Here is a 17,037-nt window from a genome sequence, read left to right as displayed (position 1 = left end):
GCGTGGGGGACACACAGTAGGTGAACGTGGGGGGGCACTGTACGAAATAATGGTGGTGGGGGGAACACACAGTAGGTGACAGTGGAGGGGGGATGCACAGTAGGTGATAGTGGCGGGGGACACACACTGTAGGTGAAAGTGGGAGGGACACAGTAGGTGATAGTGGCGGGGACGATGACACATAGTAGCTAATAGTGGCGGGGGGGGACACACAGTAGGTGACAGTGGGGGGGGGGGGGGGGGCACAGTAGGTGATAGTGGTGGGGGGAAGGGACACACTGTAGGTGATAGTGGCAGGGGGGACACACAGTAGGTGACAGTGGGGGGGATACACAGTAGGTAATATTGGTGGGGGGGACACACAGTAGGTGATAGTGGCGGGGGGGACACACAGTAGGTGATAGTGGCAGGGGGACACACAGTAGGTAATAGTGGCGGGGGGACACACAGTAGGTAATAGTGGCGGGGGGACACACAGTAGGTAATAGTGGCGGGGGGGGGGCACACAGTAGGTGATAGTGGCGGGGGGACACCCAGTATTAGGTGATAGTGGCGGGGGAGGAGAATAGAATTGCTAATGTGGCGGAGCGGTACACAGACTCTGACACAACCCCCTCTCCTTCCTCACACACACAGTCACAGACAATCCTGGCTGGGTTGGATGGGCGGGACTGTGGACCGGAAGCTGAGCGGTGGCCGCAGCGGATGTGTGCTCAGGTGCTGAAGCCGGTCTTCTCATATTGTACGGAGCACGCCGGGAAACATGACAAATCCGAGCCCGAGCAACAGGCCGTCCGACCCCGGCAATCCGCGGGTGTTCTTTGACATAGATATTGGAGGCGAGCCAGGTGAGAATGAATGGGCGCCATCTTCATCACTCCGGCAAGTCAGTGAATAGGATCTCCCTGAGATATGTGAGGAGTCTGTAGATGTACGGGGGGCACACAGGCCCAGCATCGGCCTCTATGTGAGGGACTGGCTGGGACTTGTAGTGCTTGTGCCAGTATCACAGGGAGACGCCTATGGTCTGCACGCTGCCCTGTGTGTTTCCTTTCCTCCATTGTGATCCTCAGCCTAGGACCAGACTGGATTGTATGATGGGTGGGATCCTCAGCCTAGGACCAGACTGGATTGTATGATGGGTGGGATCCTCAGCCTAGGACCAGACTGGATTGTATGATGGGTGGGATCCTCAGCCTAGGACCAGACTGGATTGTATGATGGTGGGATCCTCGGCGTAGGACCAGGCTGGATTGTATGATGGGTGGGATCCTCAGCCTAGGACCAGACTGGATTGTATGATGAGTGGGATCCTCGGCGTAGGACCAGACTGGATTGTATGATGGGTGGGATCCTCGGCGTAGGACCAGACTGGATTGTATGATGGGTGGGATCCTCGGCGTAGGACCAGACTGGATTGTATGATGGGTGGGATCCTCGGTGTAGGACCAGACTGGATTGTATGATGGGTGGGATCCTCGGCGTAGGACCAGACTGGATTGTATGATGGGTGGGATCCTCGGCGTAGGACCAGACTGGATTGTATGATGGGTGGGATCCTCGGCGTAGGACCAGACTGGATTGTGTGATGGGTGGGATCCTCGGCGTAGGACCAGACTGGATTGTGTGATGGGTGGGATCCTCGGCGTAGGACCAGACTGGATTGTGTGATGGGTGGGATCCTCGGTGTAGGACCAGACTGGATTGTATGATGGGTGGGATCCTCGGCGTAGGACCAGACTGGATTGTATGATGGGTGGGATCCTCGGCGTAGGACCAGACTGGATTGTGTGATGGGTGGGATCCTCGGCGTAGGACCAGACTGGATTGTGTGATGGGTGGGATCCTCGGCGTAGGACCAGGCTGGATTGTATGATGGGTGGGATCCTCGGCGTAGGACCAGACTGGATTGTGTGATGGGTGGGATCCTCGGCGTAGGACCAGACTGGATTGTGTGATGGGTGGGATCCTCGGCGTAGGACCAGACTGGATTGTGTGATGGGTGGGATCCTCGGCGTAGGACCAGACTGGATTGTGTGATGGGTGGGATCCTCGGCGTAGGACCAGACTGGATTGTGTGATGGGTGGGATCCTCGGTGTAGGACCAGACTGGATTGTATGATGGGTGGGATCCTCGGCGTAGGACCAGACTGGATTGTGTGATGGGTGGGATCCTCGGCGTAGGACCAGGCTGGATTGTATGATGGGTGGGATCCTCGGCGTAGGACCAGACTGGATTGTGTGATGGGTGGGATCCTCGGCGTAGGACCAGACTGGATTGTGTGATGGGTGGGATCCTCGGCGTAGGACCAGACTGGATTGTGTGATGGGTGGGATCCTCGGCGTAGGACCAGACTGGATTGTGTGATGGGTGGGATCCTCGGCGTAGGACCAGACTGGATTGTGTGATGGGTGGGATCCTCGGTGTAGGACCAGACTGGATTGTGTGATGGGTGGGATCCTCGGCGTAGGACCAGACTGGATTGTATGATGGTGGGATCCTCGGCGTAGGACCAGACTGGATTGTATGATGGTGGGATCCTCGGCGTAGGACCAGACTGGATTGTGTGATGGGTGGGATCCTCGTAGGACCAGACTGGATTGTATGATGAGTGGGGGGGGGGGGGCTTTGTGGAAATAAAAAGCACATGGGCTGCACTAGTCTGTAGGTTACAAGCTCCTGAATCGGAACAGTGTTCTCTCATATATATGTCATATTATTTCGGGTTGTGACTCCATTGGGGAGATTCTCTCTCACTTCCTGTCCCTCTGCTGGCCATACAAGAAATGGAGGGCGGTTCTTTCCAGGACAGGAGTGATAAGTGACCTAATCCTGATGTTTTGTCTCCATTGGAGAGAAACAAGTAAGACCGATGGCAGTATAAAGGAAAAGGGACTCTGACCTGGGTGGGGATCAGCAGCCGCTCAGTTATTGTAGCTATGACAGGGCTCAAAATTTCAAGTCCTGAGCTACTAGCCAGGCCTCAAGGGTTACTCGCCACCAGTTGCCCCACCCCTAATTCCGCCCCCTGGACACGCCCTCAAATTATCTAAATGACACTAAAATGTTTTATGAAGAATTAAGTTGGACCCGTTCACACCGTGGTGTCGGCAGTAAAGCAACGCTATTTTTAGCGGTGCTTTATCATCGTTTTTGCGGAGGTAGTGGGACGCTTCTTAACCCCCCCCCAGTGTCCAGAAAAAGGGTTAAAACCACCCACAGTGGCACTTTGCCAGTGGTTCAGCTGCGCTGCCCATTCATTTCAATGGGCAGAAGTGGTGTACACCAAAGATGTTGCTTGCAGGAGTTTTTTTTAATGTCCTGCCAGCGCATTGCCTCGGTGTGAAAGCCCTTGAGCTGTTTTTCAGGCGCTATTTTTAGCCCAAAAGCGCCCCAGTGTGAAAGGGGTTTAATAAAAAAAAATATTTAACACCTTTACCTGTGCCCACCAATGTTGCCTCACCCGTGCCGCCCAGATGATCAGAACGCTGGGAACACAGAAATAACAGCTTTCATTTCAATTACTGTATGTTCCCACTGCTCGCTGTCACATAGAGCTCCGCCTCCTGGCCGGGGACCTTTGATAGACAGCTCACCTGTCCAATCCCGGGTGATCTGTCTATCAAAGTTCCCGGGCCAGGGGCGGGGCTGTATGTGACGGCGAGTGTGGAGAACATACAGCAATTGAAAGCTGTAATCGCTGTGTCCCCCACGCTCTGATCATCTGGGCGGCTTTTCTCTCTCTTCCCCATCCGATCGCTGGAAGGACTCCCATTGAACCCCACCACAGAGGTGCTCGCCCCCCCCCCCCCGCTCCCAGGCAGTGCTTCCTTGACTGCCCTCGAATTTCACTCGCAAAATGCGAACAGGCAAGTGATATTTTTATGTGCTGAGCTATGAGATGGGTACCTCCCTTTTAATGCTGACGTTTCAGCCACCTTGCTCTGATTGGCCGACCAGTGGAGAATAACTTCCCAGCAACATGTACTCGCCTTTCTTCACTTTTGTGCAGCTCTGTTCAGCTGCCAGGAAAGAAAGCCGTGTTAGTGCCTAACTGGTTGGCTTACTTTTCCTACTGCTATATCAGCACTGGATCAGTTACCAGGCATGGAGGATTAAATGAGTTGTAAATAAAAAAAAAAAAAATGTTTCACCTTAATGCAATCTATGCATTAAGGTGAAAAAAACATCTGATGTTGCTGGCCTCCCTCGAGCCCCCGTTTTACTTACCTGACCTGTTCGAAAGTCCCGCGCGGTCCCGAGATCCTCTTAGCCGCTCAGCCCGGCAGCTGATTGGCTAGAGCGGATGGATTGAGAGCAGCGCAGCCATTGACTGGCGCTGCTGTCAATCACATCCAGTGACGCGGCGTGCTGAGGGGCGGGGCCGAGTGATACAGAGAGCGGTTATGGCCGCTCGTTGTATCACGGGAGCGTGCCCGCATTTACTCACCACCATGCGAGCTCTCTCATGAATGTGGTCAGTAATTGCGGGGAGGACCAGAGACAGCCGCCGAGGGACCCCAGAAGACCTGGATCGGGGCCACTCTGCAAAACTAACTGCACAGTGGAGGTAAGTATGACTTGTTATTTTAAAGAAAAAAAAAATCCTTTACAACCGCTTTAAGCTGCATAATCATCTATACCAAATTTGTAAGTTACAAAGCCCGCTGGCCGAATCCGGCCCTTGCAGTCAGAATGAGGTGGAACTCCATTCTGGCTCTCACCCTCTGCTCCCTGCTGTCACTTGTAAACACTGAAGCCTTTGCTCCCAGGACTCGGGGATCCTTGCATGCGTGGCTCAGCGGGGACAGAGCTTAAGAATCAGGGAGAACATTCTCTTGGCGAGGCATAGGTTTCTACACAGGGAGGTACTAGAGTTGGGTAGGGGAGAGATGTGAGGAAACTTTGAGGGGAGTTGCCTCTAGGCAAGATGAGGAATGGACAAATGACAGGATCTCTCCTTTGTCCATTCAAAGAACACCTTGAGAAGAAACGGGAGAGTGAATAATGGGATCCTTAAAGTGGATATAAACCTCATTCATGAAATCTGACCTTGGCGCATATATCGGTAGTGTTCTCTTATCTCTCTATTGCTTATGGTAACAAAGAAAAAATCTTGAGTTGCACATCTAAATTGTGGCATTGCTGCCAGAAACCCATAATGGGCATCAGAAACGTGGATGCTAAAATCGATTTTTCGAACGGTTAAAATAGTTAATAGAGGTGGCTTTGCGCTCCCCATTGGCTGAAATGCGAGATGACGTATAGCTACGTGATCTCGCGCAGCCGAGCCGACCTGCCGCCGTATATATAGTTATATATAGCTGCAGTTATACGGCGGCTGGTCAACTAGTGGTTAAGAAGTAATTGTTTAATATTTTCAAATAGAATGTCAAGTTGATGTGTCTGTTTCCCTGATTGCATTATGGCTCATATTTCTTAGATGACCATCATAAGTTGTAGATCATGTATACATTTTTTTTTTTTTGTTGTTTAGTTGGTCGCGTTGTGCTGGAACTGTTTGCCGATGTTGTCCCTAAAACAGCTGAGAACTTCCGCGCTCTGTGCACTGGGGAGAAAGGTATAGGGAAGACAACAGGAAAGCCTCTGCATTTCAAAGGATGTCCTTTCCATAGGGGTAAGTGTTTATAAAGGAAGCCTTTATTGAATTCTGTTTTAAATATATATGCTTACTGGATCTAAAAAACAGAGTGTTCATGTTTGTCTTTAAACTTTTTTTTTTTTAGTTATTAAGAAATTCATGATCCAGGGGGGAGATTTCTCCAATCAAGATGGAACTGGTGGTGAAAGTATATATGGAGAGAAGTTTGAGGATGAAAACTTTCATTATAAGGTAGCTACGAGGTTACAAAAAACGTTTTTCTATTAATATAAGCTTAAAGGGGTTGCATTAAGGTGAAAAAACATTCAGCGATTGCAGGCCCCCCGTTTACTTACCTGAGCCTTCAAAAGTCCCGTGTTGAATGTGCTTGATGTCGGCCCGGTCTTCTCGGCTCTTCATTGTATAGATAGATAACCGCGCAGCCATTGGCTCGGGCTGCTGTCAATCAACTCCAATGACGAAGGGATCGGGGCTTGTCTTGTAGTCAACGGCTTATGGACGCCGGATACAGGACTTGGAAGCGTGCCCGCAAGTTAACCCCCTTGGGAGAGCGCTTCCCGGGGGGGGGGGGGGTTAGCTGATGTGGGGAGTAGCTGAGACAGCTGCCGAGGGACCCCAGAAGACGAGGATCGGGGGTCACTCTGTGCAAAATGAGCTGCACAGTGGAGGCAAGTATGACATGTTTGTTGTTTAAAAAAAAAAAAAAAAAAAGGTGAAGCTTTACAACCACTTAGTCGCCTTGTCTTGTAGGCAGACCTAGATTGTACAAGACTCACTTTAGTTCTAATTGTTGCTGTGGGCAGCAACAAATGATCCATTTACCAAACTTCACACATAAAGCTGCTATTATTTTTATGAACCTTCCGATGATGTTGCCTCAGGCACCCATTTGGATATATGCAACTTTGAAAATGTTTCTGCACTATTTTGATGCGACTTGATTGCCAGAGAACGTGAAGTTGCATCAAAATCACACTGGAAATTGTGCGACTTTGGAGTTGCACAAGTGTAAATGGAGCCTAATAGAGTAGCAGACGGATGAGCTAATAACTCTGTTCTTTTGCTAGCACATCTCCTGTCAGCCTATGTGCATTCTGCTAGACTGATTGGCATGATGCCCTTGTTTTCCTCTCGGTATAGGTTTCTTTAAAAGAAAATCTTTCATAAGAGATATACAGAAGATACCATAGCTAACCACCTTCTAAAATGTTACTTTCCTGGCTGTCCCAGGCTTTAGATCATTCTGATTACCTGGAACAAGTATGCAAAACGTGGAGTGAGTTATCTGCACACTTGTTTCATGTCTAACGTCAAAGTATTAAAGGCTTTTGAAGCATGTTTTGCTTTACACCTGTATTTGGGGTGTAACATGCTCTAACACATCCCTGCCCCCTCCGCCTTACCCGGTGTCATATTTAAAAATCAGCGTGGCTACATGTGCACAGCCGTGTCATTCATTCAAAACAATCTTTGAATGAAGAAACTACAAGTTCCGTCTCCCACTGCTGATGGGCGCCCTCCACAAAGGTGATTGCAATCAGCATTCCAGCCAGTCGGCTATCACTTTCTTCGGGGGATGTAATCAATGACAGATGCCATATTCTGGTAATACACATGTCATTTAAGTCTGTGGATACTTTGAGACAAGAGCAGGGGCCTCTAGTAAGTTATGCTGCAAGTATATGGATTACTCATTTAATGCCTAGTGGTGTTTTAAAAAAATAAATAAAAACGCAAGGTGAACTGAAGTCAGGGATGTTTGGCAAGGTGATTTATTTTTCTAATTATATGTTGTGTTCATTTCTCTCTTCAGCATGACAGGGAAGGCTTGCTCAGTATGGCTAATGCAGGACCAAACACCAATGGCTCTCAGTTCTTTATCATAACTGTGCCGACGCCTCATTTAGATGGGAAACATGTTGTATTTGGCCAAGTGCTTAAAGGGCATGGCATTGTAAAAATGCTGGAAAATGTTGAACTTCAGGGCGAACTTCCTAAGAAGGTAAGCTGACAACCATAAGCATTTCTGAAATAAACCTTGCAATTATAGTGAAAGGTAAAAGTGATCATGTAAATTGTAACCTTTATTCAGGTCTGCACCAGGACATGTAACCAGTGTGTTGGTAAGGTGGTCTCTGCTGAAGACCTGCTGTGATTGTCAGTCCCACAGAATCCTTCTGCAGGGACTTCATGGCCAGTGGCTTAGCATTGGAGCCTCTACATCAGTGGTTCTCGGGACCCACTAACAGGCCAGGTTTGCAAGATAACTGAAATGCTTCACAGGTGATATCATTTGCTGCTCAGTGATCGCAATATTCTAGTCTGCATCTCCCAAAGGTAATACTTAAAATCTGGCCTGTTAGTGGGTCTCAAGGACAGGAGTTGAGAACCACTGCTCTACATAAAGATTATAAGCATTAACCTTTACATTTATTCTGCATTTACTAGTCTACTTTTTTTTTTTTCCATGGAGATCTAGTATAACTGTAGTTGTTCAAAGTTTCAATACGTTATGCTATTTATAATTGTCAGGTTTTGATATAGATGTAATTGTGCCTTTTTTTTTAATCCAGCCATGTGTAATAGCGGACTGTGGAGAGTTCAGAGACGGAGATGAAGTGGTCGTGGCTCCTTCAGATGGCTCTGGTGACATTCATCCTGACTTCCCAGAGGACTCCGATGTTGAATTAAATGATGTATGTAATTTATACAATTTAACTAAATCTCACAAAAAGTATTTGTCTGGGTAAGAACCAATATGTAGATGGGAAAGCACTGCCGTTCAAACATCTAATGTACATGTGGCTTACAGTTTGCTTGGAATACATTTCCTACTTTCTCTGCTTAACAGGTTGAAAAAATTGTCAGTATTGCAGAAGATGTCAAGAACGTTGGGAATAATTTATTCAAGTCTCAGAACTGGGAGATGGCAATAAAGAAATATAATAAAGCTCTAAGGTATGTTGTGATATGCAAAAAATAAAAAAAAGTGCTTTTACTGCTTACCAGGATATTTTAATGCGTCCTTCTAATTTGTAATGACTATCTTGGGTGTAATTGCCCGATTTTTGTAATTATTGTACTCCCCATAGTGTTCAAGCACCCAGTTCTGAGTGCAAATAGAACTGCTATCTTGGCAGTTGCCCCATTTTTCAAGCACTAGGGTGAGCTTGTGTTTTGAACACTTGTTGCTACAGTAAGCTAGTGCAGCCTGTTTGGGTAAGGACTGTATATACTGCACCTTGGACCTGGCATTGTGGAGGTTCTTTCACTGGCTTGAAATCACAACTCCTGGTGTTGCTGCGTATCAAATTCTACATAGTACCCTGCATAAGTATTCATTACCTTGGCATTTTCCATATTTTTAGCGTTTGAATATAAAAAAAAAAGCTTTTAAAAACTTTAGATTTAAAGGTTTTTTTTATTTCAAACCTGGAATGCACTGCACCAGCAATCAGATCTCTGATGCCATGCAGGTCTCTTGTAGACTGTCAGTGTGAGCTGCCTGCCCCATACATTGTACAGGCAGGAAGAATCCACAGCACCGTGGTAGTTTGAGAACTACAAGCTGACAGCCACAAAGCCTGTAGTTTATTGATTCATAGGGACTGTGAATTGATGACGTGCCCATTTGGGCGGAGCCCTGCACTGCTACGCTCTTTAAATTGTGGCAGCGAGTACGGGGAAAGGATCCCCTAACTTGCTGGGACAGAGGGGTCCCCTAAATATGGGTGTGATATTTTCAGAAAGGTGAACTTCCTTTTAAAGGCTGGGTTCACACTAATGCAGATGCAGGTCCCATGCGTCCCAGTACACTGATTCAAACTTTTTGCCTACATTCGCACCTGATGAGCAAAAGACACACAGGACACATTTCCAGTGCGGACCACGGCCGCCCCATGCTGTGTGAACCAACTCCATTAAGAGATGGTCAGTCTTCTGTCATGCAAATTGAATTTGGAGAAAACCGCTTCCCATTCTCATAAGTGTAAACTCGGCTTAAGTTGTAAGTTGATTAAAAAATTGAAAAACCTAGGTTCCTGTGTGCAGCATGTGTCCACTATGTAGGTCTTCTCAGTACAGTGTTCAGTCAGGACCTAGGGGCTCCCTGGGCACACAAACACTCTGAACATGAATGAAAGCACTTACTAGCACCGCAGGTATCCTGCCTTTTACTTTCGGTTAGAAACTTTATGGCGTAATTGCAAACTGTCATTTTGATGTCCAATTTCCCTTTTTAATATTTTCCAGATATGTAGAGAGCTGTAAAGATGTAACCGGAGATGACAACATTTCAAAGTTAAATCCTATTGCTGTAAGCTGTAATCTAAATATTGGAGCTTGTAAACTGAAAATGTCTGACTTCAGAGCTGCAGTCGAGAGCTGCGATGAGGTACTTTAATTATAACCGCATTACACAAACTATCTTGGGAAAGCCTTGTTTTCTGAACTGTTTGAAATCAAACTCTTTGATACTGTTCAATTAGTCTTTTCTGAACTGTGGGACTGCTGATCATTTATTACAAAGGTGTCAAATGTATTATTTAGGAGCTGACCAGGCAAGAGTCAATCTGGGCTTTTTAAGAGAGCATGGAAAATGTTCTACCAAACTAAAACCACAGTCACTTATTTTATGTGCAGTGGCTCCCTGGATTTCTCACACCATGCTTTGCTACATACAGGTACAGTCACTTTTTGGGGGGAAAAAATGAACACAAGACACTATTAGTTAAAGGGGTTGTAAAGGTACAACCCCCCCACCCCCTAAATAGCTTCCTTTACCTTAGTGCAGTCCACCTTCACTTACCTCATCCTTCGATATTTCTTCTGAGAAATCCTCACTTCCTGTTCTTCTGTCTGTAACTACACACCGTAATGCAAGGCTTTCTCCCTGGTGTGGAGTGTCATGCTCGCCCCCTCCCTTGGACTAAAAGAGAGTCAGGACGCCCACTAACACACAGCTCATTTCTCTATCTGCAACGTAGAGAGTGTCATGACTCTCCTGTAATCTAAGGGAGGGAGCGAGCACAACACTCTACATCAGGGAGAAAGCCTTGCATTACTGTGTGGAGTTACAGACAGAAGAACAGGAAGTGAGAATTTCTCAGTAGAAATAAGGACATTTAAAAGCAAAATCGAAGGATGAGGTAAGTGAAGGACGACGACTGCACTAAAGTAAAGGAAGCTATTTAGGGAAAAAAAATTGTACCTTTTACAACCCCTTTAAATGCTAAATTATCGTTTAACAGAGACCTCCTACATCCCTGTAATCTGTGGTCATCCCCCTATGGACTCCACAGCAGCTGTAATGAAAATCGGCAAGTTACTTCTCCATTGTCCTGTACTATCAAGTATTGTCTGCATGAGGGAAAGAAGTTGGTTACTGTATTTTAGAGAAAAATACCCGTTGCATGTTACATTTTGTGGTTTTTTTTTTTCCCCTCAAGGCTCTTGAAATCGATTCCTCGAACACAAAGGCACTTTACAGACGGGCCCAAGGTTGGCAGGGATTGAAAGACTATGAACAAGCACTGGTAAGTATTTACATTGTGTAGGTTTACAGTGCAGTTCCTGTGAAGATGTGATGACTGATTTTTGTTCTGTTGTAGGAGGATCTTAAAAAGGCACATGAGTTGACCCCAGAGGATAAAGGTACATTTTGTTTTCTTTTTACTGTGTGTGTCAAACATTAAATGGGGTACCTATAGAATCAGTTACGCATAGATTTCCCTAAGATTCGACCGGCGTAAGTGTCTTACACCGTCGTATCTTAGGCTGCATATTTACGCTGGCCGCTAGGTGGTGCTTCCGTATATTTACGCGAGGAATATGCAAATGAGATAGATTCAGAAACGTACGTCCGGCCGGCTCATTTTTTTTACGTTGTTTACGTAAGGCTTTTTCCGGCGTAAAGTTACCCCTGCTTTATGAGGCGTAGCCAATGTTAAGTATGGACGTCGTTCTCGCGTCGAGTTTTTAAAATTTTACGTCGTTTGCGTAAGCCGTTCGAATAGGGCTGTACGTAAGTTACCTTCACGTCTAAAGCATTGACTATTTGCGGCGTAATTTCGAGCATGCGCACTGGGATTTTTTTCACGAACGGCGCATGCACTGTTCGTAAAAAACGTCTCATACGCGGGGTCACAGTTAATATAGATAAAACACGCCCACATCATCCACAGTTGAATTAGGCGGGCTTACGCCGACACACATGCGTTACGCCGCCGTAACTAAGGGCGCAAGTTGTTTCTGAATACGGAACTTGCGCCCTAATTTACGGCGGCGTAACGTATCTGAGATACGTTACGCCCGCAGAAAGATAGGCTATTCTATCTGAATCCGGCTCAGTTTTTTTTTTTTAAAGGGAACCAGTCGCTGTATTAACCAGCGTTGGGAGGCTATAACAGACTTTGGGCCTGTTGGCATCAAGTCCAGGTGTTTTTAGGTGCACAGGGGCAGTGTCCAACCTTACTTTCAGCAGCTTGTCAAAATCTATGGCAGGCTGAAATATACATGGTATGGTGCTTTTAGGGCTGTATGCCCCAAATACAGGAATTCTTGTAGTGTTGGGTGCTGGCATGCAGAGCAAAATTGACATCAGCTTGCTGCACAGGTTTTGGGGCACCTGGAAAGCTGGAGTAGAATTTTGACACACCAAGGATATGTTGATTACTGCAGCTAGTTTATGTACCATTTGGATAAAGTAAGGGAGGCTAATAATCATCCCTGCCAGTTTTATTTATTTTTTGCTATATGTGTCCTATTGGGGATATTTCCCTTCACTTTAGCCAAAACAGGAAGTGAGGGCAAATCCTCCAAATTGAGGGAGTCCTGGTTGTCACCAGAGCTGATGTCTTAATTGGAAGATTTTGACCGGTTATGGTGACAACGCAAACTTTGGGATTTTCTTTCACTCTTGGTGATAACTGTAAAAAGGAACGAGGACACAGATGGCAATAAAAACCTGACAGGTATTCTTAACTTCTCTCCACTCTATCCAAAACGAAAAAATATAGGTAAAGATTTTATTTCTATACCGTAAAACCTTGTCTGCGTGCCACACAATAATAGTGATCCCATGTTTGTGGTAGTATGATTCTACTTTATGCAGGGCAAACCATTTGGAACTCTGAGCAAGTTTTGATATGTTGCCAAGTACACATCTACATGAATATGTTCTTTGCTGTCTATAATGTAATTTGGTCTGTGACTTATTGGGAAATGTTGCTATAGATGATGGATTGCTGTCATCGTTTTTCTACTGCCACAGTATGTTCTGTCCTTTCAACTGATCTCTGTTCTTGCAGCTATCAGCAGTGAAATTCTTCGGGTCAAGCACAGAATCAAAGAACAGAAGGAAAAAGAAAGAGCCGTCTATGCAAAAATGTTTGCATAAATATGTTTACAATAAACCGGGCATGCAGTGTTCTGAAATCTATGGTATCTGGGTGCAAAAGAGCTATATGAGGCTATACCCTGTGATATTAAACCAAAAACTTTTTCATGGGTTTTCAACACAGGTGTGATGTTTCACCTAAGTGTTATTGACGGTTTACATTTCTTGGCCATCTTTTAATATTTTTCTTTTGTGACACTGCATGAACTATGCAAAAAGTGATATGTGCAGTGTACCATTTAATTTGTGATTTTTGGCTTCTGTTAGTATTGCTTACTAGTCTTTTTTTGCGTGACAGTGAAGGAGCGAGGCATATTGTGTCCTGTACACCTTTTAGAGGGCAACAGCAGTTCCAAGTTAATAGCATAATGTGATTTTGCTCATAAACATGAGTAGAGATTAAACCTGTTATTGTCTTTCCTAATAAAGACTGTTACTGCTGTATGTGTGTGTTTTTTTTTAACCTTTTGAGTGTGCCAGATTTACCATGACCGACTTTGAACTTATCAATGTTTCAATATCAAGAAGGGTTTACACTACTTTACTGAAATAACAGCAGTACATTTCTAGTGGATAATATGCTAACCTCTTGGTTAAATAGGAATCTGTGTAAAAGCTGGTATTTGTGTTTGGCAGCATTATACTTATCCTGCATGACTTGCAGTAGGGCCTATCCGTGTTTTGCCACTTGTCTACCAAGGTATGTTAACGTCATGGTATATAAGCGGTTAAGCGCTCTGTCACACCGGTGCGACTTGTCATGCCATTGGACAGATCTGAATCGTATGACAAGTGGCACCTTATTTTTGGCAATATAACTGTTTAAATTGGTGTGATGCTGACTTTGCAGTGCTGCACTAATTTAAAAAAGAAGTTCCTGCACTATTTTTGCAGATTTTAGGTGTGACTTGCATAGACATCTGTGCATGAAATTGCACAGATATCAGCCAAGTTGCACCTGAAGTTTTACTGAAATGCAGCTTTAAAATGTGCAATTTCAAAGTCTGATTTGGTGTGACCAAGGGCTAAGTCAAGCAAGCGTGGTACTGGCTTTAAAGTGTAAGTAAACCCCACTATCAATTTCAGCCAAGGAAGCTGCCATCTTGGCCTCTGTTTAATCTATAACTGCCATGATGCTGCACATGTGATCAGTTATGACACCAGCCATTGGATGGTTTGACAGTTTGGTTGAGAGCACAACCAATGGGAGTGTTACATTTCTGGCACATGCTGGAAATTAAACCTGTAACTTCCTTTTCTTGGAAGTACATCACGGGACACGGAGGTCCCTCCCCTCTTGGAATATTTTTATAAAAGGGAAGGGACCCCCCTGTGTCCCGTGATGTTCCAAGAAAAGGATTTTACAGGTAAGCCGTTATAAAAATACTAATTTCTTTTTCGTACATCATGGGATACAGAACCCTATAGAAATTACTATATGGGACGTCCCAAAGCAATGCCATCTGAGGGGAGGAAGACACAAAGTGAGCAAACCGCCGTCAGACGTGAGGACCTATACCGCTGCCTGCAGAACACTGCGCCTAAAGGTGGCATCCTCTTGCTGACCTACATCCACCTGGTAGAAATTTGAATGTATGCACTGATGACCATTTTGTGGTTTTGCAAATCTGATCCACAGAGGCTTTATGATGCACTGCCCTGGTAGAGTGCACTCCAGGACAAAAAGGCAGAATCTTCCCCTTTTTAAATCATAAGACTGAGCAATAACCTGACAAATCCACCTAGCAATGTTCGATTTTTGATGCTGCCTGCCCTCTTCTGGCAACACAAACAGCGTCGGTTAAAAATGAACTGCCCTTACTACATCCAGAGAATGTAATAACTCCTCATCTGCAGAACATGGTTCTGAAAAAAACAAAAACAAAGGTAGGGAAACATCCTGGTTCATATGAAAAACCTGACACTACCTTAGGAAAAAGGGGTTGGGTGAGGACGCATCCTCACCTTGTCCCTATGAAAATCAAGTATGGCTCTTTACAGGAAAAGCAGCCAATCCTGACACTTTGCGGAGGTTACCGCAACTAAGAATACCCATTTCTTTGCCAAAAGAAGCAAAGAAATAGTGTATTGGCTCAAAGGGCTGTCGTTGCAAACCCAACAGAACTAAATTCAGATGGGCACAAGGGTGACTTGACTGGCGGACTTATCCCTTGTATAAAGGCCCGAACCAAAAAAATGCGAAGCGACCTTTGGGAAAAAAAAATACTGCCAAGGCCGAGATCTGACCCTTGACCGTACTCAAGGCCAGCCTCAGTTCTACCCCAAACTGTAGAAAGGCAACAATTCTATCTAGGACATATTTTCGAGGGTGCCAACCTTTGGTTTCACACCAGGAGGCATAGGCCCTCCAGACCCTATAATAAATGGTCCTAGAGGCTGGCTTTCTAGTATTAATCAGGGTAGTAATCACTGAACCTGAAAGCCCTCGATTCTTTAGGATGTGGGTTTCAACCCCCCACACCATCGAATTCAGTGACTGAGGTAGGATGGAAAACCACCCCCTGTGACAGCAGGTCTGGACGAGATGAAAGAGTCCATGAAACCCCTACTGCCATCCTCATGTTGCGTACACACGATCGTTTTTCGGCATTAAAAAAACATAGTTTTTCAGCATGTCCAAAAAACAATGTTTTTCCAACTTCATCATTAAAAACGATGTTGCCCACACACCATCGTTTTTGAAAAATTATGAACAAAGCGTGGTGACGTACAACACGTACGACGGCACTCTAAAGGGAAAGTTCTATTCACCTTTGGGCTGCTTTTAGCTGATTTCTTGTTAGTAAAAGACTATTCACACTTTTTTGTCTGTTACAGCGTGATGAATGTGCTTACTCCATTATGAATGGTCGTTTTACCTGAACGAGTGCTCCCATCTCATAACTTGCTTCTGGGCATGCGTGGGTTTAAAACGTTGTTTTTGCCCACACACGATCATTTTTTACAACCCGAAAAACAAAATTTTTTAAAACTACGTTAAAAAATGCAGCACGTTCAAAAAATTTTTTTGTCGTTTTTTAGAAGCCGAAAAACGATGTGAAGTCCACACACGATAATTTTAAATGTTTTTAAAAACGTCGGTTTTTTTTTCATGCCGAAAAACGATTGTGTGTACGCGGCATTACGATCTCTGCATACCAGGGCCACGCCGGAGCTACTAGGATTACTGGCTTCCCTTCCTCCTTGATCCTACGAAGAGGCCGTGGTAGCAGCTGAACTGGGGGGGAATGCATAAATCAGTGAAAACTGATCTCACGGGGTCACTAATGCATCTGACCTGAGTGTGAGATGATCCCTTGTTCTTGACACAAAGCTGTCCAACTTCTTGTTGCAACTGAATGCCAACAGATCTACTTATGAGGTCCCCCAGCTCTGGCATATGGCCAGAAAAACCTTGGGAGGTGTGGACCATACTCCCGGGAACAACTGTTGGCTGGGATGAAGACTATGGAAAGGCAAGAAACATGTTCCTCTGCTCAAGCCAGAATATTTCACCTCCCTCTGGTGCCCCCTTGGTGATTGACTATACCACTGTCAGACTGTATCCTGACGGAACAATTTCATAACCTGAAACGTCCAGGCCATTCAGCCAAACGTATTGCCCGAATCTCTAGGACGTAGATGGGCAAGGTTTTCTCGGACTCTGCTCATTTACCTTGGACAGTGGTCTCTCCTAGAACTGCTCCCCAGCCCATAGGCTGGCATCCGTTGTTACCCCCTTTCAGGTAACCGGAATGAAGGATTTTTCTTTCTGTAAATTCTTGGTTATCGACCACCAACTGAGACTCTGGCACATTTTTGGGGCCAGATTCATTTGATAATCCAAAACTTGGGCTTCTTGTTCCAAGCAGACAGAATACTGTATTGTAACAGTCTTGAATGAAACTGGGCATAGGGAAGATGGTGACTTCATTTGAAGCAAATTCCCTAGCAACCTAATGCAAGGGCGAATGGAAGGACCCTTGCTTGCCCTGACCACCTGGTCCAGCTCTCTTG

At 45.5% G+C, this 17,037-nt stretch overlaps 1 protein-coding gene across 1 annotated transcript; it reads left to right on the top strand.

Annotated features, from left to right (window-relative positions):
• Positions 1-662: 662 nt before the first annotated feature.
• Positions 663-13,464, top strand: PPID (peptidylprolyl isomerase D). The gene is made up of 10 exons (XM_040332373.1): positions 663-848; positions 5,499-5,639; positions 5,749-5,855; positions 7,438-7,626; positions 8,198-8,320; positions 8,476-8,582; positions 9,876-10,017; positions 11,072-11,158; positions 11,234-11,276; positions 12,932-13,464. Exons 1-10 carry the CDS (start codon positions 764-766, stop codon positions 13,018-13,020), a joined length of 1,113 nt encoding a protein of 370 aa, XP_040188307.1. The 5' UTR covers positions 663-763; the 3' UTR covers positions 13,021-13,464.
• The last annotated feature ends 3,573 nt before the right edge of the window (positions 13,465-17,037 follow it).

Source organism: Rana temporaria, chromosome 1 (genome assembly GCF_905171775.1).
Source record: "Rana temporaria chromosome 1, aRanTem1.1, whole genome shotgun sequence".
Taxonomy (NCBI): Eukaryota; Metazoa; Chordata; class Amphibia; order Anura; family Ranidae; genus Rana; species Rana temporaria.
Note: the sequence above shows the minus strand (reverse complement) of the source record. Positions and strands in the feature narration are given on the sequence as shown.